The 23,497-nt window shown below is 36.0% G+C and overlaps 2 protein-coding genes across 3 annotated transcripts; one reads left to right on the plus strand and one right to left on the minus strand.

The window, feature by feature from the left end:
- Positions 1-7,795: 7,795 nt before the first annotated feature.
- On the minus strand, positions 7,796-16,975 carry LOC113508287 (cysteine--tRNA ligase, cytoplasmic). Its single transcript, XM_026891231.1, has 11 exons — positions 16,579-16,975; positions 15,904-16,170; positions 14,855-15,071; positions 14,434-14,644; positions 13,932-14,164; positions 13,424-13,657; positions 12,479-12,614; positions 11,435-11,640; positions 11,069-11,231; positions 10,269-10,465; positions 7,796-9,368 (listed from the first exon to the last, which is right to left on the minus strand). Exons 1-11 carry the CDS (start codon positions 16,758-16,760, stop codon positions 9,243-9,245), a joined length of 2,172 nt encoding a protein of 723 aa, XP_026747032.1. The 5' UTR covers positions 16,761-16,975; the 3' UTR covers positions 7,796-9,242.
- Positions 16,976-17,515: 540 nt separating this feature from the next.
- On the plus strand, positions 17,516-23,437 carry LOC113508290. 2 transcript variants are annotated; one of them, XM_026891234.1, is made up of 7 exons: positions 17,516-17,839; positions 18,285-18,464; positions 18,874-19,187; positions 19,393-19,549; positions 20,816-20,933; positions 21,535-21,668; positions 21,846-23,437. In XM_026891234.1, exons 1-7 carry the CDS (start codon positions 17,717-17,719, stop codon positions 21,945-21,947), a joined length of 1,128 nt encoding a protein of 375 aa, XP_026747035.1. In that variant the 5' UTR covers positions 17,516-17,716; the 3' UTR covers positions 21,948-23,437. The 2 variants fall into 2 exon arrangements, with proteins under 2 accessions (XP_026747035.1, XP_026747036.1); XM_026891235.1 differs by lacking the exon at positions 17,516-17,839 and adding an exon at positions 17,856-17,966.
- Positions 23,438-23,497: the final 60 nt, after the last annotated feature.

The following is a 23,497-nucleotide window of genomic DNA, read 5'->3' on the forward strand; positions in this document are numbered from 1 at the left end:
AAACTGATTTTGTTTTGAATGTCATAACAAACAATTTTCGAAGATTTGTACTAAAATGTAACACTGATATTTAAATAGTTAGCGAATATAACCATTATTCTGCTGCGATGAAAACTGAACTAATAAATTAAAATGTATGAAGGCTATTGATACCATCAGAATTGTAATTACAAACATTAGTTTGTAAAGGACGTAGTAGATTTCCGTAATCTGTAGTTAATTACTTGACGTGCGATTAAAATGAATACTTCAACATGTTTAATTACAACTCCTATTATTCAATCGCCTTCATATACAAATCGAATAATGGGTTAGTAATGTACTGTCAATTCAATGTACCGACTCGTAGAGGTTCTATTATCTCGACTCTCGATCTCATGAAAGCAAACCTAAAATAGCCGTAATAGCCAGTCGTGTAGGTATTTCCCCCACGTCAAGCATTAGTGCGGTAAGTAACGCGCTCGGACACCGGTGTCCGAGCTGTCAGCCGGCGCGGCGCGGCTCGTGTGCACATGGGGGCACTTGTTGAGTCTATGTGTGAGCATGCGCGATCTCGCCACTACTCACATGTCACACACGCTACGCGCCGCCTATAACAACATCATAAAGGAAAACCACGTTTTAGCATTGTACAGAACATTGCCAACAATTAATAATTATTAAGTCCAGCTAAATATGCCGTCGTTAAGGATTATCAAATATAATGAGTACGCAACTTGATCGACTTAAGTTTAATAAATCACGAGATATAAAACATCCAAATATTCTTTTCATAACAGCCTATTTCCGTAAATGAGCGACTATTATATTTCATCAAAGTTAGAAATTGGAGAAATCAGCGAAGCACCGTGAAGTCTGATTTGTGCAATTATAAGAATAAAAGAAAGTCATTAGTCCAATCAATCTGGGCGGGCGACGGGCGAGAGGCGAGCGGCGAGCAGGCGCGGCTACTGGCAGCAGCTCTCGTATTATAATTCGCGTCTAATAACGTCGTTAACAACGCACATTAAAACAAAACAAACAGCGGTGACGGCGCGGGCGCGGGCGCGGGCGGGCGCCATCCTTCCTCGAATCCGTGTCATTAATTTACGTAATGCGTAGGTACGCGCTATCCCCAAATATTTAAGAAGCCTCCTCCGGGAGCGCCCGCTCCTCCACTATCCCCCTCCCGCGCGCCGCCCGCCACCCACACCCGCCTGCCGAGAATTATGGCGGCCGCCTTGTAATTATATTTTTTAATTTATCTTCCTTAGCGAATACAATGGAGGCGCCACCCCGCCACCGAAGCGCTTCTTTCTCATGCTGAATATTGTATCAGGCCGCTGAAAAAAGGAAAGAACGCTTTAATTACAAGCGAGAGAGCGACCGGCATTACGCGCTAAATATTTGATGTTGTCTCTTTCTCCAGGCGGTGGACGCGGCGGGCGCTCGCGGGGCGGCCGCGTCCTCAATAATTAAAACGCCTATTAACTCATTCCTCTTCAGGTGACCCCTCATTACGTTCCGAATAAAAAATTTCGAACACACCATATACATACTGATTGCTGCCGCCCCACTTAATTAATCCCCACCAAACTTACTCTAAATTCTCTATTACTTTTATTTCCGTAATTATCCAACAACCATACTGTCCGGCTCACCAGATGTTAACGATGAAAATCATTCTCAACATTATTGAAAAGCGTCTTGACAACTTATGGAAAAGTCACCTAATATCTCATATCGGTCAACTCCTAGTTACCTATATATTACCCTGAATTTCACTGGAATGCTAAGACCTTTACTACTTTAGTCCGAAGTCATAATAATCTATTACATTTATATGCTGGTTCCTTTAATCGCAAATATGTTTCAAACATTTCTTTATTGCTTTCACAGAGCAAAGACAATCCACACAATATTCACACGGTATGTGAAATACGAATTAACAAAATAGTAATATATTGTTTTCCTGCATAACGTAACCCATCCGACAAATTAATGAAATCACAAAATTAATCCATTTAATCTGTTCTGATTGAGAGTAAGTAACACTCGCATAAATATATAACTACCAGGAAGTGAAACACTTTGATTTATATCTGAACAACAGTCGCAAATTAAGGCGGATTCCGTCGCGCGGACACCCGTAGGTGCAGTACTTAGCGCGAGGAGACAAAGTATAAAGTAGCACCCCCAACCACCCACTGAAAAACGTCTCTAATATTCTTTTAGAAACGGTGGCATTTACGGGCTATATTTTATCCTGAATTTGCATACGCTCCTTTTTCGTACCCGTCCTCTATTTTATGGGTGAGTATTTTTTTCATCCGGGGGTTAAGATACAAAAGGGTAAAACGAAACCCCGCGCTGATAATTAAATTGCACCGCGGAGCTGGGAGCGCGGCTAGCAGCGTGCCCTCAGCTCCTGAGTCAGCCGGCACCCGCGCCGTCGCCGACGCGCCGCTTTGTTATAGTCGCACGACACATTAAACTTTACGATTAAATTATTAATATTCCATAACAGTGATCGTGTCTTTGTATCTTGTTCTGCATCTGATTACCTTCTCGATAAGTAGATTATAAAATGTAGAGTCTATAATTTTTTCATTGTTTTGAAAAAAAAACATTTTCTAATTAAACAGTAATGTTCTTCATTAATCAATAAAACCGTTTTGATCTCGAATAAATATCCCGTATAGTAAGTGTTTGTCAAGTAGGTACTTCATGTTAAAAAGACTATAAATTGCTTGTATCTATTATTGTACATCCCTCTTCACAAATTAATGATATTCTAATTGAAGGAAATTTTTCGTGTCCTTACAGTCGTGATGATAATTTAACTAACAAATTAGGAGAAATCTTACCCTGCTCTAAGTCAAATTACCATAATTGCTAATCAAATGTTGTAGGAGTAGCCGCGTCGTCGGCACGGGCGCTCGGGCGCTCGGTCGCCGCGCTATGTACTAATTACAAATTCTAATTCCCTCTCTTGTTTTATAGGCCCTTTGAATTTGTAAATTATTGCTTTTGCTTTAAGCTATCAAATGAATTCTCTATTCTTTAGTATCCTACCGACGGTAATTAAAAATGTTTTTGGAGAAAAAAATAATAATTAGCAAATTATTAGCGTATTTAGCAAAACTTTTGTCACACTGTTAAATCTCAGATAGCAAACATTCCATTCATAAGTAGAGTTAATTATCACAAAAGACCTAACTATTTTCAGTTTCAGTTCTTCGCTATTTACACCCGATAACTTCCAACGTATTTTTATCAGGTAGCTTACACAAAACCTCATTTGTTTGAAGTTGTATATATTACCCGTAAATTAAAGTGCTTTTTTAACAACGTTTGGGGTGTTTACACCACCTTGGTCCCCCGGGCCCCGACAGAGTCTTGAAAATTAAAATGTAATGTTGAAATTCAACATCAAGTTACAATATTCCAGAGGAACTCTTCTATTTAAAAATAGATATTGACACGCAAATTATTTTAAACCATTCTTGAAAAATATCATTTTACAAAAAATACTAAATATTTCCTTTTATGATGTGAATTTCCCGATCGGTATCAAATCAATAGAATTATAATCATTACAAATATCTTATTCTGTGTTCGACGTAACATGTGTACACGTTTGTAGAACTGTTTTCATGAAATCAATGGAGCAATAAATAAAATTAAAACATAACATAATAAAATCTCACTGAATACCCATCAGTTATATGAGCTTACGAAGAGGCTGTAAATTTGTTTGAAGTGCTATAAAGAGGATTTTCTTAAAAGGAAAAATAACTCGTCAAAAAACTTAATATTAAAACATTTTCTGTGTATAGGTCTTCGAGAGCGACGTAGCGAACGATTTTAATTCTATCACAAGTCTACTTATAAATAACACCGGCTCCAATTAAAAGCGCGCGACAGCTTTGAACACGGAATGAAGGAAAGTATAAGTACCTAGGTGGGGAAATGTGGCCGTGTTTACGGAAAAGCTCCTCCGGCAAATATTATCGCGAGACGAGCGCGATCAAATATTCAGGCGGCGCGCGGAGGCGGCGGCGCGGGACGCAACCCTCTCCAAGTTTCAAGCCCTTCCCTTTGCACGCCCTACACTAATTACGTTTAGAGTTCTTAAGCGAAATTACTTAGGCCCCTCGCCACCCGCGCCCGCCACCCCGCGCCCCCCTTCCGGAAATGAGGCGCGCTGGAAAAACAAGAAAGAGGAAAGCGTTATATAAGAAGGTCGCTGTCTTTCTGAACGTCCTAAATCTGGCCAATCTCTAAAAGATGTTGATGTAATGATTTTTTTCTTCATTTTCACGAGCCTTCTCTGTTCATGAGCGGTTGCTAAGTGAAAAGCAATTAAAGCACGGGCGAGTGATCTCCACCCCCGAGCCTCCCCGGCCGCCTGCCGCCTACCTCGACACTCATTCGATCAACAAGAAAAGATATTATAATAAATACGATTATATGCATTTGTCGACCATTACCGTCCAGTGACAAATGTCGGACTACCTCGACAACACACTCATGGGAAGATATGAAAATAAATGTAATGAAGACATGAGTCGTATATGTGTTTACATATACATAATAGATAGGCTCACAGCCGGCCGGGCCCACATGTAGCAATAACCTGTTGAGTGTCAAGAGTACTAAAAGCTATCGCAACACACACGTGTAGGTGGTGTACGACTTGTGTGTATACTATTATTGTTTGATTCAATATAGGTATAACCTAGAAAAAACATGTATTAGCTAAATTGAGAAGCTACTTATAATACACTATTTACGGCCTAACCAAGTGAGGATCACATCAAATATGTCGGCATAGAAACATCAAAGATTCGTTAAACACATTAAGTAGGTCGGGAAAACGTTTTCAAAGTTTTTAATTAAATTTACCGTATCTAAGACTACGTTTGTTTGTAAGTAAAATGTTTTTTAAGGAAACAGAACGAATAAATCTCGTTCCTGATAACATGATTTAAAACATAATTAATTCAGTTATGCGGCACAATGAAGCGTCAGCCGCAGCCGCGAATTGAACGAACAACCGCCAGACACCGCGCTTCCGCACCTTTCATGTGCCAACGCATACTTTAATTTCCTAATTTTCAAATATTCTCCAGAGACAAGACAGTCCTGGAAGACTTTATTATCTAATAGGAAGCCTCCGCCGTGACGAATACACAAATACTCGGTACGCAGCCACAACAACGCTGTATAATTTCCTGTTTTACTAAATAGCTTTGATGCCATAAATGGATTTATACGAGAGTTCCTTTTGAGGCACCATTTTGTTAACCTATTGCTCTCTTAAAATAATAACCTCGTTTCATCCTGCTTCAAGTACTAACAAAGTCTACGAACTAATCAACAAAGTAAAAAATCCCAGACTGAGATAAGATTTAGCACCGACATAACTGGATTTTTAATCTCATGAAATTTCCACAGCGTCCAACGGCTTAAATTAGGAAATGTAGATGGAGAATAGCGTCGCAAAATTACAAAACAAGAGAGGGAAACTTGCGGTTGTTTAATGAGATTTAAATAATTAATGAGCGTGCAAAATTGGTTTCTTTTTTCAGGCAGCGGAGTGCTTCGGGGTCCACGATGAAAAACAAGCCATAATTGCAACCCCGACCGACAGGGACAAGCGCTAACAGCGCGTCGCTCTCTCGCGAAATATTACTCGGTGAGGGAGCTTTACGCCGATCATAATTTATAAAGTAAAACTTTTAATTGCTATCGTTATAAATCTTATTAAGGCACCAATTAAGCTTGCGAGCTACTACTTAAAAATTCAGCATTCCTCGCCATTTTAATGTGATAAAGAATCTTTTTGGTATTTATTTATACTTTGGTGCTTTATTATTCTTTATAAGTTAAAAAAATTTGGAACTTTAACTTAAGTTCAATAGAAATAAACGACAAAAATTTACCGACCGCTTAGTTTTGATTCCCACGAAAATGTTTATCCTTGATGGACAATTATATTTATCAATCGCTACAAGATATATAATGCGAACGTATAAAGATCTTATCAAATGTCAAGTATTTACGGTACAGTAAGTTTTCGTTAGTCCCTATGAACGACGCCCTAGTACATTTACATATCGGCCATATAGACTCACAGCAATTGGTTACAAAAGCGCGACCGTTAGTCGCGATTCCAGATGATCGATTTCAAAGACATTTACATTGAAATAAATTTCTAACATTTTCACCAAAAATGCAACTTTCAGTTCGTTGACTTCTTAGAATAAAATCTTGTTATCGCAACATCTCAACGGAATATGAAAACGGAACAATGTTCTTATTCAAATGTGTGTGATTGACATCTCGCCGGGCGGTCAGCGGCGGAAAGCCGACGGTTTGCAAGATTTGCCTCCCTTCGCTCGGCTCGCCCTACCGACTACCGAAGCTATTGTAAGCCTGACCACGATCAAAGCGATTGTGATCAAATCCAAAAACTATTTAAATTTCATTCACCACCAGAAGCTGTTTTCAACAATTCGCTGGGAACTTCCGTTATTAGTAAGCCGACTGTTCTGATTCATCGGCAGTCATGTATTCACCGGTGTCAAATACTAATGCAATAATACCACAGGGTCTGGTAAAAGTACTAGAAGAATGATAAAATCATTTTATTCTGTTGAATGAACATTTTTTCTTACGTAGACATAATGAACACATGAACCGGACCTTGAGTCCATGCATGTAAGGAATATTTATTTTAATTAGAATATTTTTTCTTTAAATTTTAATCGTAATATGTTCAAAAATTCATGTTATTGATTAATTTAGCATTTACGACATACCTACCCATATTTTGCAAAAATGGCAAATTTCCATTATACGTGTATAACTGGTTATGTGTAATTAGTATTGACTACTTAAATCACACCTCTAAAGTGCTTGAAACATCGCGCCCTACAAATCTGCGTGAGTAACGTAGCTGGGTGCAGATGTTGTCTCCGCTCGCGTGCTGTACTTGTGCCGGCTACCCCTCCCAAAACATCATTGTCAGCTTCAATACACAAAAAACGCGGCCAGATTGTTTACCTCAGTTTTACCTTTTTTAAAACTACTGTTTAGCTTTTTATATGTATTTTTGTCGTGGAGCACGCGGCAACCGCCATTGTACAGCTATCATTGAAGCGTTATATATAGGTGCAGTCTATTGTGATCACACGTCAAGGCTATTCATTTTTAATGTTTATTTAAATACTGATAATCGGTGGATCTGTGGAAGACATAATTTAATTTGTATTTTTTTCTGTTTACTTAGGGGTAGTTGCTAGATGGGGAGTATTTTGTAAAGAATCATTCAGCCGTAGCACTTGTTCATTATTCGGACAGTATTACGGTAATCTAGATTTATAAGATAAATTCTCACATGTTTTTAATACATTTACGTCACTAAGAGGTACTTATCTTTTTAGTGTTTTTCAGTGTGTATTGTGGCCTGTTGTCAACCGCAACGTTATTGTATTTGTGTACCAACGACTTTTCTTTCTAAAATTATAATCTTAGGTCACCTTAGGGGCAGTGAAACTACGCTGAGTGCCCTCCCTTGCTCCCTTAGGGTTCCCAGTCAGACTAGCACTTAACCGGTTTTAGTTATAAAACGTATATTATAGAGCTTAGATACGCTACAGCAAAAAATAACTTCAAGAATGTGAATGCAATGTAACTGTGCAATAACTAAAAAATATGTCTTTAATTATAATTTTTAATTGATATTCATATCTGCTGTATCATAATAATTAACTAAGAGTCTCTTGAAATTAAAATAAAACCACGTAAAGACGTTGTTATTATTTATTTATAAATATAGTATAAAGTTACATCAAATGGATGAATTTAAATACTAATATTAGGGACTAAATGAAATATGCGTAATCCAGAATGTACAATAAGTGTTGTAATATTTATCTATATACTTTTATTTCATATGGAAATCATAATAAGCTTGGGAAATAATTCCAGAATTTACCTAATACTGAGTTTCCAGAAAAAACTACTTTATTGTATCATGATTGCACAGCAAGTAACAAATGTCTTACTAATGTTTCCTTCGCCAAGAAACCTTGAATTCAATTGCAAATCATAAAAGGTTAAAACATTTATACATGAAGTAACATACAAATAAATAGTTGTCAACGAACGGAGTTTGTTTTTATTTCATATTGTTAAGGATATTTTCTTGGCGTCACAGTTCTAAATGCCGAAATTACATCTTTGTGATTTTGATAACCGAAAAGCCTAAAGCATAATATCATTTAGACATAAACATTAAGATGATAAGCGAATGACAAATATCATTTAGGAATAAACCACTGACCTTTAAATATAATTTACCCGACTACACACGTATATTGAGCTACGCCAACTACTCTATACATACAAATCTATGCTATGCTGTGTCCCCTCATAAAACAATGTATAATTATGTATAACCATTATTTACCTGTAATCAACCGTTTGTGAATGAGTCAAATCAGTAACCATCTTTACAATAGCTTAATGAGTTCTACAAAATTCTGAGGTAACACCAATATTGTTAATCTAAAGTATAGTATCCAAATACATTTAAATATAATACTCACTTTACTCCGCGTTTAATACAAAACATTAAAAATTACCTCTTACATTTCTCGTAGCACATTTAATTTAACTTTAAATCTTACGCTTACAATAATATCCATGTTTTGGTTTATAATTTATGATACCATAATGTTAATTTACTTTGAGCTATTAAAACGATATTGCACCATAATATTTACTTTGAAATAAGCGCATAATACACCTATGGTTAGTGTCAATCGAATTTGTAAATCAATAATAAAACAAGTTGTTGTTTAAATAAGCTTTATTAATGTTATTTAAGTAAATATTAAGACAGTTAAATAGCAATGTTTATAATTATTTCTATTACAAATTAGATTGACATGTATGTATAATACTACGATTTAATGTATGAATTAGGCACAACACCAAACCTTGCTATGTTACAATTATTATGATAAAAATGCAATGATTTGTCACAGACATTAAAAAGATAGACGAGAAAATGCCGTAGGCAGGTTGAAGCAGTAAGTTTAAGAAATTCAATAATGAATTTGATAGGGTTGTAATTTCCCCATTTTTTTAATATACGCGTGGTACAGGCTGCTCCAATTTTCCTTCTTTTGTTTATGTCTCAGTCTACCTTTTTTAATCGGTCTGTTTGGGTTGTAAGTAATATCACATTGTCAGCAGGTGTTAATAGAGGCTAAGTACTCGTTGTATTTCTTCTCTTGAGCCTGTTGCAACTTCTGTAGCTTCTTCACGAGGCCCTTGCTGAGCTCTTTGCCTTCGTGGTCGTGTGTTGGCAAGCCCTAGAAGAATAATTAGGAATGAATAATAGGCACGATACTACAAACATCTTCGGACTTTTTAACGTTCACATTTATTTCTTTATTTTTAATGCACAATTACTAAATTCTACTACATTATTTAGGCTTTGGGTATACAATCGTTACGTACTTACAGTTTTTTTACAGTGACCATACTTTACTAAAGTATAAGTTACGTAACAGTAGATTGGTATGTGTCAGTAACAAGCAAACTAAATTGTAGAAATAGATTAGCGACAAGAGGTCATCGTTATCGTTGCACGTGCCAATTCATACAAATAGCTAATATAAAAAGATGTGCAAAAAAAGTTATGTTGTTCAAATTGATAACAAGTCAATACAAATATTACATAGGTGAGGACTTTGTTTGTTTGTTTTTTTTTAAACCATTTAACTTCAGTGAATTTCTTAGGAGTTATCACTATTTTAACATAACTCCGCAGCAAAATAATTATTGTTGTTGCGATGTAGCAAGGCCGTTTGTGATTTCGCAATATATTGTACATATGTACTTAATATTCGTTTTTAACTTCTTTTTAACGATAGCTTTCAGCTCTCTCTTATATCTTCATAACTACGTGGATGATGCTCGCGATGGCTAGTAATAGATATTTATCGAGGCAACCGGTCGCCGCACGGGTAGTAAACAAAATTTTCAAATTTACTTTACGCATTAACTAAATAACACATAAAAAATTAGTGAATCTGTTAAAAATGTTAATAGAAAAAAAAAAGTATGTGTGTATGCCGAATAAGTTAATTTGAATTGCAACTTAATGACTAGTGAACAATAACGTAGTATGTTATGTTAATCTGACTTTTAATGACTTTCGGTTTTGCTGACCATCCACTATAGACTCGTTAAAAAGTACTTGTAATTACCTTATCGTCGAACTTGGAATACTTGTCGGCCTCCCGTTTGAACATCTCACTGGGTGGTATTTTCTTTTGCTCCTCTTTAGCGCGCTGCGCTTCTAGTAACTCTAACTTCTTCTTCTGCTTTTCAGCTTCTAACCTGTTCTTTTCTTCTCTTTCTTTCATCAATTCTTCTTTGCTGACTAGTTTTACTATCGTGCGGTCTGCAATAAAGAATGAGAGAATCAGTCGTTATATGCATTCATATTAATATTCATCGAAAGTTAAAACAACAGGAATTACAAAATTTTGTTTGCACTAAAATTATGAATTTAATTTTTTTTTTTAAATTCCAACGATTTTCAAGAAGACTTATTCGTTTTTCTTCAGCATAAGATTATTGACAAGTAACTAGTAAGTACTACGTGCATGTCTAGGTCAGCAAGAAGTCCATATAAATCCGGACATACTTAGGATTTTTGATTGCGTATCCGGCCAAACTAAACTTCTTTGCCGGAAATTGTAAGAATTTAACAAGATATAAGGTAAAGATTCTTTTTGTAGTATCCATCTATGCTGAAAACGAGTTCGAGTTGACTAATTCCGCCGCGTTAGCTCATGATTAAGGACTCCGGTTGGGTCCGAAACTAATCGGGCCCTCCCGAAAAATACTCGTGAGTCAACCGTTGCATCATTTAAAAATACTGATAACCCTCAACAATGTGAAGAGTCCCGCTTTTTTGGTAATACTTTTTTTCAAACGGGCTGGTATATCCGGCTATAAGGATTTGATGACCTGGCAACCAACAGTACGTGTGGTACCATACCGGGCTTGTCCTCGAGCCTGACGCCGAGCGCGGGCAGCTGCTGGTCCCGCAGCGCGTCGCACAGCGCCAGCACGGCGGGCGCGGCCGCCTCGCGCGCCGCCGTGCGCACGCGCAGCCGGAACGCGCTCAGAGCCTCCAGGTACGGCATCACAGTCTCTTCTAACTGTGGGTGCGCGAATTAGTTGAGTGAATATTATAAAATAAGTAAAGTAGGAATTAATTACGTTTTAAATCCTTATATTTTTAGGTTATATTTTAATAACTAGTGACTGAAAATACTGTTTATTTACGCTAATGTAATATTAAAGCTTCATCACTGTGAGAACTGCAATCCAAAAACTACAACAGTAAGCAAAAGATCCTCACGCCGGCACTATTAGCATCAGCAACGGGGAATCCTATCCCTCCACGAGGCCCTTCAATGGCGCCGAATATATGCAGGATATCGGTAACGTATCTGGCGGCGGCGGCCAGCAGCGGCGAGCTGCGCGGCTGCGTGCGGCGCAGGTACACGTGGGCCGCGCCCACCAGCTCGCGGAGCGCGTCCAGGGCGCTGCGGGTGTCGATGTTATCTGGGAAATAACACATTCCATTGTATTTTTTTTAAGAAGGTTTCCCGCTCTAATGAACTGCATCCAAGTCACAAGCACAAACAGACCTAGACTCAGGGAAAGCATTTGCCATGCCGCGACATGTTGCTTAGTGGGATTGGCTAGATGACCTCAACTACTCGGCTATCCGTGCTTTCAAAAATCAAAATCCATTTATTTAATATAGACAATGTAGCAGTTTTCGAATGTCAAATAAAATTTTATATAGACAGCTCCCCGTATCGTAACGTTGAAGGGTGGGCCTTCGACGTTTTCTGAGTGCTCTGGCTATGAAGAAGAAACAGCGCAACATACTCCACAGCTAGCACGCTGTCGCTTTTTTACAATAACACATAATTAAGGAAACGCTGAAATAGATCATTATGTTGGCTGATCATTGCAAATTAACATTGTGAGAATAGATACAGCAAACTATCATAAGCTGCCAATAGTTAGCAGGGTCATTAGAAGCCATTGTAAGAACTTGAAACGATTCGGTATTTTCCGTCGACCCCTAAGATTGCAAACCAAGCGAGCAGTTCGATTGCCAACCACCGGAATGCAGTTGAATTGCGGTCCGTTTAGAGCCTTAGCATCACGTAATGTCCACGCGGCCTAAAGTTTTAGAATTTCATAGATTTATAGGTGGATAATTTCATTGGTGCATGCAGTGGTTGTATCTTCCTGAAAGTACTTTAACAAATTTCTATATTGTTTGTACATAAAATTTATGTAAACAATTATTTTTTATTTGTCATTTGTCAGTTCTATTCAAAACTATATTACACAACTACATATATGTATGTATAATGTTACGTACCACAGAGAGCGGCATGCACTTGTTCCTTCACGGACGTAAGTTTAGCGGACAGCTGTTGTTCTTCGGCATCCCAGACACCGCCGCAGCCTTCATCGTAACCACTGCGTAACGCATCCTTCACGGTCAGGAAAAACTCCTAAAATTAAAGAAAATATAATCAGCAACAGAAGTCTATAAATATAGTATGATTTACATTGCAACTGAACGCAACAAAGCGCAAGAACAAAAGAAATTTTAACAACTTTCATCACGACACATGATAATAACATTTATCGCAGTACGCAAGACTGTTTTGGTTCAATGAATTTCGTAGCTGATAGTAAATCGAAACATCGTGATAGCTCGATCTTGGCTCGTCACGCTACCATGTGTCCGAAATGAATAAAAAGTCGTGATTATTCTGTGTGAGATTTTTATGGTGAGTTAAATCACGAACAAAAATGTCTTCAAATTTTAGGATACACAGTGCCATTTAAAACTAGATATCAAAGGATAATTAATGCCTTAAACTTGGCATGAATTAGATATTAACTATTATTACATCCCTACTAAAATTATAAAGGCGAAAGTAACTCTGTCTGTCTGTCTGTTACCCTTTCACGTCTAAACCACTGAACTGATTTTAATGAAATTTGGGACAGAGTTCCCAGAGTTCCCTTGGAATCGCGATATAACCGACATCGACGCGGGCGAAGCCGCGGGCGAAAAGCTAGTTAAAATATATAGAACGTAGTTTTTTAAACCGCGTTCGTATTTCAAATATGGTTACCCAACTTTTGATCAACTGATAACGAAATATTGTCAGCTGACCAACATTTTCTTTCACTTTAGGTTTGTATTCTGGAAAAGTTGTTTATTTCTATTTCATAATTTACCGACATCTATTAATCCACACTATAAATTTTTGTAACAAGGCACTTTTTCTGCTCATAATACAATACTTACATTGAACATTTTCTCGGTCTGTATCGCCATGTCCATGGTGTTGTCTGAGTAGTCCAGGGTTTCCTTCCAGCCGTGCATGAGGAAGCCGATGCGCAGCTGTCTCGCTGTATGCCGCTGTAACGCCTCCGATATCGTGATGAAGTTCTTAAGGGACTTGGACATCTTGCAGCCGGCGATCGTTAGGTGACCAGTGTGGAGGAAGTAGTTCACCCAGCCTGGCCGGTCGAAGTGGGCCTGAAACAAAGGACATGTAAAATAATATGAATTTATCAATACTTAAAATGACTATAAAGAAATCAATATAATGAATGGCTTTATTGACAGGTGACTTTTATTAAAATTGGTGAGGAATCAGTGTAACCTCAAATAAAGGACCTCTGGCACAGATGAAGACGGGATCGTCCAGTTAATCATCTAATAAATTTATTTGTTGGTATCCAATTATGTCCTTATATCTGTCTTACACATTTGGTTCTTGGTAAACAAAAAAGAATATTATTATGTTTACCTCACTCTGAGCAAGTTCATTATCGTGATGCGGGAACTTGAGGTCGACGCCGCCGGTGTGTATGTCGAGGTTGTCGCCGAACACGTCGGCGGCCATGGCCGAGCACTCGATGTGCCAGCCGGGCCGGCCCGCGCCCCACGGCGACTCCCACGACGGCTCGCCCGCCTTGCTCGCCTTCCACAGAGCGAAGTCGTTTGGGGAACGCTTTTCACTTGTGTCGTCTGACAGATCACCTGTCATCACAAATTATATTATTAGCTTGATATAGCGAAAAGAGCGAAAAGCGAAAGATTATAGCGAAAGCGTACAAAAATCAACCAACATACTAACGAGATTTAAATCAGAGTTTGTCAGTTTTAAGTACATACCTACTCATATATCATACTTTCAAACTAAATATCCAAAATTTGGCTTTCCTTGAACTTGTGCATGAAACACGTAACACTACTATAAAATTACTGCATAAATACTATTTAAACATAAAATAAAATTGTTGTATTACCTTCTCCTTCTTGTAAAGACTTAGTATCTCCATAGGCCTCAGGTACTAGCCTAGCATAATGGTGTTTCTCCTTACTATCAAATTCATTCACACTGAAATACACAGAGCCATTTGATTCATATGCAAGGCCGTTTGCTATTATCTTTTCAATAAAACTAACAATCTGTGGTACATATTCGCTAACTCTTGTTAATACATCTGGTGGTAATACCTGCAATTAGACAAACACATTAGTTTAAATAACTAAAACATACAAGAATATTTCAAGCTGAAATATCAAGCTGAATGTCATAATTATTTGAACAAAATTTATATTATGATCATTATTAAAACTTGATTTATCCTGATGAGTCCATCAGTGATTAGTTACAAAATGTATTACATTATTAAAAGATAATAAAAAGTATTAACAAATGCTTACATTAAGTGCTTTCATGTCTTTATGGAACTCATTCTCCCAGTACCTGGGCAGTGCTGTGAATATAGCATTGTCTGTGACTGTTGCCCCGCGCTGGCTGTCCAGCCATTCTGAGATAGGACTCTTAGCAGACTGGAGCAGCTCAGTCTTTGCATTTGTGATGGTTGCATCATCATTCCCTTCCACTGCAGATTTCAGTGTCTTCACAGCTGATGCAATGCTGAAACAGTTTTGTTTTCATTTGAACATAGTACATAGTGGAGAAAATGCTATTGAGTTTTTCAGGGCAGATGAGGATTACTATGAGGATATTCGAAAATTCAAATTTACAAATTAAATTTTAGAATACTATGTTGTATTATATACTATGTTAATATACTATTTTTCTTCTACAAAAGTATACTAAAACTTAATTCATAATGAAGTAATTCTACACTCTGATCATTAATGAATTTAACACAGATTAGCAGTGTTTGCCAAACTATAACAGACTAAATAAATGCCTAATTACCTCAGTAATCTTCATGATGGACATTATAAAAACACTAGTCAATATTCCCATTATCACTAACTCAAGTTCATACACATTATAATAGTTCATAATTGAAAGGCATTGAAATATGCACCTACTGTATTGTATCAACAAAAAGCAATAGTGTGACTAAGTTTGCTGATAAGCCCATATGCCCTACACATACATGAACCGCTTATCTACCCTAAGTATCACAAAACACACAAATTGTATATTAAATTAAAAGTGCCTTAATCGCAGCTGCTTTGATGAATACATATTATATATCACTGGTGTAGTCTTCATTCAAATACATTTTTGCATGGATAATACAATTTGTAATAGTATTATTGCATTTGTTGTTATTCGCAACAGCAGTGGTAAAATGACAAATGATAAATAAGTTTCCATACATTTCTAAGATTTCCCATGTTGCCTAAACAATTAGTGACTAAGAAAATTGATGAACCTACTTCTTAATTCTTTGAAAAATGCTTATGTAAACAACCACTGTTTTACATACTATAAACAAGTGACTTACCAATCTAAAGTTTTCTGCATAGCATTCTTTTTATCTGGGTCAGTAGTCTCTTTGACCACTGTTTCATAGTAATTTACAACCGATGTTGCATCATCTATAATACAGTTCAGACTCTTATTCTCTCCTACATATTTCTCAAACAAGTGATGTTGCCTTGCTCTCTTAATGATTTTGTCATCAATATCTGTGATGTTCATAACATACAGTATGTCGTATCCAAAGTAGTTGGCCATCACTCGCCTCAATATATCAAAAGATATGTATGATCTGAAAATAATGTTCAAATGAGAATTATTATTCAAATACAGGTGAAAGAAAGAACATGATGTTATGTTATTTAGCTTTATAGAATGTTGCAGTGTGAGGAATGGTACAAAAATATGTTTTTTTTTTTATAATGTTATTTTTTATTTGAATCATTGTATTTCACAGATTGGCATTAAACTTTATTCTACATGCTTTTTATAGCTATAAAGCTATTGAAAGGTTTCTTAAAGCTTACATAGCAAGCTTATTAAGCAGATACTTAGAGGGCCAGGAAAAATTATGGACATAAATAACCTATTGGTTTAATCTCCTCATCCTCAGTCTAATATGCAACTATAATGAGGTATAACCCAATAAGATAGGCAGAAAGTAATTCAAGTTAACGAATAAGGATAACTGAATATTTACCTGGCGTGGCCCATATGGGAGGCGTCGTATACGGTAGGTCCACAGCTGTACCAATTAATGCGATTTCCTCCATTGCAAACAAATTCTTCCTTTTGTCTAGTCAAACTATTATAAAGTTTTAAAACTGGTCTTCTCTCCTTTCTCGCCGGTGGTGACCAACTGGGTTGACTTCTTTTGGACATTGTAACTTGCTAATCATATAATCAACTTCAGACCATAAATTTAAAAGTAAGAAAACAGGTACTAAATGCTTTTTTAAATATTTGCTTATTTCACTTTTAAATTTAATTCGCCACGTACTGAGTAGACTGCAAGCTTCAAATAACCTGTCAGACGGCTGAGCAGCAGAAAACGACAGCCGACGACCCGACAAACCATCTGTCGCATCAAGCCAATATTTTGAGGTTGACAAATGTAGTGATTCCCATTTTTTGATTAGCTTAGTTGATTAGTAATCAAAAGCTTTTAGTCAGCTTAATTTAACTATCACGTGTTCAATTAAATTTACCTAAAACTCAAACAGAGAAAGAGACAATTTTATTTCGAGCAACCTAACACTTGCGTTTAATTAAATTAAGTCAAAATTAATGAGATTCATCTAAACTTGCGTTATTCCCATAAGGAAGCAAACAATATTCGGAAATGAGGAACTAAGACATTTGACTTAATACAATGATATTAGAACTAATTGCTTTAAACAATAAGTTCATTAATCTTTACATGATGTGCCAGCTCATAATGTCTTAAATAATTCATGATTAAAAGAGACCTATTCTAATTTAATTAAAAAATAACTACTTTAAAATTTAGTCGATTTTAAGTGAGAACAGCACTCTTCCGTAGTAAATTTTTAGGAGAAACTGAGGAATTTTTACTATTTCATTTCTTCCTTAACGAGAGTATTGGATTATGACAATTGCCAAAAGAAGACAACGCTATCGATATGTGATAACATAAGTGTACATGAAAATTCCGTGTTGATTGTGTGAATGTGTGTGTTGTGAACAAAAATAACTAAACTATCTATACATATTTCTACGCGTTTATCTAAAAGTTGCGACTACTGTACTCATAATTTACTTAATTTTTGTGTATTTTTGTATCGTTTTGCCCAAATCACTTAATCCATTTAGTCACCATGGCTCTCTGTGTTTGTAAATGCCTAAATGTAACGCTTGAAGGTGATAAAATTGAAGACAATGTCGATATTGGGAAACTGGAGTTATCATCCATGGAACAAAGGGATATTTTTTTCAGTGAGGTACCGTCAGTAAACATGTCTTGACCTTGACTTATAAGAAGGGTTTTTAATACTTGGAAACCATGAAACATGAATGAAACCTAATATACAGCATTGCAGTAATAATTAATTTGATATGTTTATATATGTATGTATTATCCATAATACATAAGTACATGTGCGCTCGGCACTGTCTCGACTTGTTTACGATCGTATTCGACATCGCTACATACTTAATTTTATTATTATTTTGTTGTTTTTATTTTTCTATTGTCTATATTTGTGTTGCGGCTGCGTAACTCTTTAATTTTCATTGAATATTGTTGTTATACTAATTTAATAAATACTCTTCAGATAAAGGCCATTATTTATCGAATACTCTGGTGTTAACAAGTCTATAATTACTTACCAAATTAGTACCAATACGAAATGTATATATCAAATGTTTGTTCTTATTCTGTTTTAGAAACTGCTGTCCTGCTCTTTAAGCAGCTTAAAGACTGAGGTGGCTCAGCCAGCCCTGGTGGACCAGCGCCCCCTCAGCAGATGGACAGTACATTCTTGCCTGGCATGTGGTCAGGCCACCCATGCCATATCACATGACAAAAAAGAACCTTATGCACTGCTTGTTTGTAAATCTAATCAGGTCAGTGTTCACTTAATATTAAATTACATTTGGTCAGCATAGGTACAATGACAACCAATTTATTCATGGTCAACCGCATTTTAACTGGAGTAAATACTACATATTTAGCACCTACAATTTCAATACTGGACAGCAATAATGTAACTTTTAAATAAAATTTCAGCATAGCGACAAAATTTAGTAAAATAATTAGGCAGTGATATAACAATGATTGATAATGTTGTTTTGATGATATTGCTTACTTAGTAAAGTCACTAACAAATCATTGTACATACAATGAATCATTATATTTTTATAGCTATAAGATGTTACTAAAAGTGTTCATACAAAGTTTACTTCATAATCTAAATCTTATCACCAACAACATATCATTGGCCCTGATTTACAGATTTACCTTTGTATGTTTCAGACTACACAGGACCGGATTAACAATCTGAAAAAGTCAAATAACTATTCACCAGTATTCAACTTATTAGTGCCAGAAGTAACAAATGACATAGAAATGAAGGAAAATGTGGACACAAATAACTTCATGCGCAGTGATAAGACTGTGTGGCTCCCTACACAGCAGGTGATAGGCACACTTAGTAAACAGTTGAATCAAACTCTGCAGTCTCAGCTGGAAGCTGTAGAAGAAACTGTCAGACAGTTCAGAGATCAGAAATATGCTGAGTTTGAAGCCTACAGAGAAAAAGCACAAAGAGATCATAAAATATTAGCTAGGTATGTTGTTTAAATTTTTATAAATTATATTTATGCAATAAGCCCTTTCTACATGATTCAGTCAAAAAATAAAAGTCAAGATTGAAGAGCAATTAATTTGGTCATAGTTTTGTCTTGCCCATGGCAAAATTACATCCTATTCTGACACACTCATAGCATTTTATGTCTTAAAGTACAGTCTCAAGTCATGATTTAATGTTTGCAGTATCATAAGTAAGGCGCGCAACAACGTTGAGCGGGACAGCTGGCGGAACGACGCCAACATCGACAACGGCCCGCCGTCCCCGCATCTACCTCCCCTGCAGAGACGAAGACTGTCTTCCTTCCAAGATGCCAAAAAAGTCACACATAGTAATGTTAAGGTAAAACAAAATGACATTTGCTTGAAACAATACTTTTGCTCTGCACAAGTGATGAAAAACTTGTAAGTAGTGTGAAAGGCAGGATAATTACACTCCTTAAAACCTCATCATTACCCAGTTGCGATAGGTAAAACAAAAGAACATATACTTAAAATAATAGTTACCTTGTCAATATGGATGAAGCATTCCCTTTGTTACTGCAGAGTGCAGGAAAGCTTTGCTTTTTATAAACTATAAATAAAATAAACGGTTTTATTATTAAAAGTATAGTTAGAGAGATCAATAAACACCGTGTTTGTCTTCAACATTTAGGTGTAAATATAGATCATGGCTAACAAACAAAAAAACACCTAAATATGTTTTAACTTAGTAACAGTTAAATAAAATGAGAACCATAAGATATTGTTTGTTTTCAGGAATCAAAGCATTTATCCAAAGTAAATTTATCATTTTCATAAGTCCTTGGTTTCATGTTATTGCAAAACTCGCCTTGTGTTTACAAAACATTACATTATCCTTTTACGATAACCGTAAATTACTATAGGCAGTTTAAAAACACAGTATAATTTGTATTAGAAACACTTAAACTGAGGAAAAGGTGGCGATAAATAATAATAATTATTGTGTTTACATTCAGTCGAACACATACAATTATTATTGTTTCATAAATTATATTTAACACTGCCTGGCCTATGCCACTTTGCTGGGTGGTGTTTTTCTAGTTAATAATGTGTAAAATATGACTATGACTACAATATTTCCAAACAGATTCAGATTTTATCCCCTGAACATCACAACCCTTACTTATTTATTGATTGACGGACCAGTTGGTCTAGTGGTTAGTGACCTAGTTAGTACCCTGACTGCTATACCGGAGGTCGTGGGTTCGATTCCCGCCCAGGACAAATGTTGTGTGATGAGCATGATCATTTGTTCTGGTGTCTGGGTGTAATTAATCTATAATATGTATGTATTTAGAAATATATAAGGCAGTTTATCAGTTGTCTGGTTACCATAACACAAGCTCTTCTTAGCTTGGGATCAGATGACCGTGTGTGAGTTGTCCCAGGATATATTATATATAATTTATTTTAATGGGCACAAAAATTAGTTATATTTTGGTTAAACTTATGCTAAATTGACAAACATGAACCAACACCAATTTCCACAAGGATATAAATGACGAAGGATGTTTGTGAAATTACTTACAGATAATACGAGTCTAGATATAGTACTTCAATGCTTTAAATAGTTTTTATTATTCAGTCTTCTAGAAATATGCCTCCTGAAGAAGATTCATTGGATGCGGAGGATCTTTTTGAGTTAGAAGGCATGGACTCCAGGAGCAACATGCTGTCTGACCAAGATGACTATGATTCTGATCGTGAGTATAATTTCCATAATATAAACAATAAAAAAAAAAATCTTTTTTGCCTGATATTTTAATTTGGACAGAAACCAGTATGCTTATTCTAGACACTGATTTGGATAAAATTACATTGAAGTACATATACAAATAAATATAATTTAATGCAGTCCATTAAAGGGTTGTCCTTTTCTTTATTATTCATTATAAAATTATAAGTATTAATCATATAATTATTGAAAATTAGAGAAAATAGCGGTAGTCATCAACCTATCATTATTTATGCACGTACGCGTCAGCGAGTGCGTCACTGGAAACTCGTCAATACTTGTTACGCAATTTAATAAATGTCTGACGATGTTTGTTAATAACAATATACTGTAAACTATAACAGTATATGAAGTTATAGGTATCTATGAGTCTTCATTGCAAATCAAAGTGACGTTTTTCGTATCGCATTTGCATTGGATTAAAAAAACAGGCGTAATAAATATTACACTCAAAATAATCCCTAAATCTAATCTATCTCTCAAAGACGTATTTGCTTGGTGATTAATTAAAGTAACAAAAAAAATTTTGTTATTTTAATTAATCGGGTTTCTTTTTGTTGTTATTTCAGAAGGCAGTAACGACGAAGGTATTCACATTTCGCGCCCTCGCGGCGGCGGTATGGAGGTGATCGCTCGATCTCTTCCTATGAATATGCCAAAGTTCCCCAACGAGCGTCCCGCTACTCGGGATTTAGATGACGATGTAAGGACCTCTTTGTTTTCTTTATTAGTTTAATTAAATTAGTTATAGTTGTCACCATAACAAGTCTCTAAGGTGTCTAAACAATTTTTATAACAAATCTAACTTAAGTATAGAATGTCCCATTGATACGTTCCGTCCGCAATGTGTGCGAGTGTATAGAGCCGGTGTGTCTCGCAGGAGGAGCCGGCGGACATCGCGGCCAGCATCAAGGCGCTGGCGCGCTCGGTGCACGGCGACCCGTTCGAGCTGCCGCGCCCGCGCTTCTCCACGCAGATCTAGCGCCCGCCTGCTGCGCGCCACTCCGACATCCGACGTCTGCCACACATTGGTGCTTCGTAATGTGATCACAGTGACCCTAAACCCAAATTATGAGTATACATTACATTTGACCTTACATTAAGTGACAATACATCGTACGTTAAACATACAGATACAATAATATGGCAGCTATGTAGTGAACCCCGAATAAGGTTAACAATGAATACATATGAGAGCCTGTTGATTACAGAATAAGAAATAAATATATGAGAGTAAAATAAGAGGCTATAAAATGTTATTATAAGCAGAGTAACTATTATATTGATAAACACCAATTCGTTTGTAGCGCAGTTTACTAATTTAATTTAAACGCATTTTTGACAATACGTTACTTTGAATGTATATAAGCTTCGCCATTTTAATAAGTCGTTCGGTACGTTTTTAGGAATGAGAACAATAAATTTATAAGATAAAACGAGTGTTGTGCGTTGATGTGTTTCAATATATGCCTGGCTGGAATATAATTCATAAATGACCAACAATTAATGCAAAGTCAATTAAACATGTAAAACAAAGTGTCAGGTGAGGCATGATATAGTGTTGTCTGCTTACTGTTCCAACAGTGGTGTATTAGCGAGTACATAACCTAGCCATGTAAGAGATTGATAATGGAGTAAGTCTATAGCTGTGACAATGTTGTGTTAATATAAATTCAAGTCGAACTAAGAGTAAGAAAACATGCCATATTACTAAGAGTCATTTTTGTCGGCCTTTAACTGTAAACATAATGTGCAAAAGTGTCTTGGTGTCAGTGAGTTTTGTTAAATGTATGTAAATATAACAAATTTTATAGACGACAAGTAAATATACTATAAATTGTTAACATCTAAGTCATATCCACGTTAATAGACTTTTCTATTATTTTTATCTGGTGTTATCGTAATGATAAGTGAAAAGTGTACAAAATATGAATACCTTGCATTTCTTACTAGTCTTTTAGGGTCACGAATAATTTTTCATTGTTAACATTATTTTCAGTAGGTAGTTTATAAAATCGCATACATAATGGACAATCATAAAATGTACATATAAGGAATCATTGTTATTTCGTTGAATAACGATACAATATAAAACTTTTGAAAATCATTTATTTTTATACCCGATATTTTGAATGTTTATGTAATGGTTAACAGTCAGAATCAGGAGTAGGCCTCGGTGACGCAGAGACGTCTCGGTCGTTTGTATGTTTATTATCTCATAACTTGCTTAGTGTTTAAGTTAGGCTATATTTACGTTTTCTTATCTCGTGTGTTTACTGAACAAGCGAATCATATTGTCAGCGTCTTCCAATAGAACTGATTTAAAAAGAGAAAAATGATTTTTAAGTGGTGTCTATTTCAGTCAGTTATTTTCTAATTTAGCTAAAACTAATATTGTTTCATTGGTGTGACTTTAAAGAGATGGACCTTGATTGTATGTATTTAGAAGTATGTAATAAATATTGAACGTGACTACAGCCTATCATTTACCGTAGCCTATAGTAATAATTCCACTAGTAAATATATTCATAC

Source organism: Trichoplusia ni, chromosome 2, assembly GCF_003590095.1.
Source record: "Trichoplusia ni isolate ovarian cell line Hi5 chromosome 2, tn1, whole genome shotgun sequence".
Taxonomy (NCBI): domain Eukaryota; kingdom Metazoa; phylum Arthropoda; class Insecta; order Lepidoptera; family Noctuidae; genus Trichoplusia; species Trichoplusia ni.

What these genes read in the sequence shown, in the direction of transcription:
- LOC113508290 (XM_026891234.1), top strand. Translation starts at nt 17,717, where the DNA reads ATGGCTCTCTGTGTTTGTAAATGCCTAAATGTAACGCTTGAAGGTGAT. An exon ending in TCACACATAGTAATGTTAAG is followed by an intron (nt 19,550 to 20,815) that starts GTAAAACAAAAT and finishes TTTATTATTCAG; the next exon opens with TCTTCTAGAAATATGCCTCC. An exon ending in CTCGGGATTTAGATGACGAT is followed by an intron (nt 21,669 to 21,845) that starts GTAAGGACCTCT and finishes TGTGTCTCGCAG; the next exon opens with GAGGAGCCGGCGGACATCGC.
- LOC113508287 (XM_026891231.1), bottom strand. Translation starts at nt 16,760, where the DNA reads ATGTCCAAAAGAAGTCAACCCAGTTGGTCACCACCGGCGAGAAAGGAG. An exon ending in CTGATGCTAATAGTGCCGGC is followed by an intron (nt 11,232 to 11,434) that starts GTGAGGATCTTT and finishes GCGCACCCACAG; the next exon opens with TTAGAAGAGACTGTGATGCC. An exon ending in CAGGCTCGAGGACAAGCCCG is followed by an intron (nt 10,466 to 11,068) that starts GTATGGTACCAC and finishes TCTTTATTGCAG; the next exon opens with ACCGCACGATAGTAAAACTA.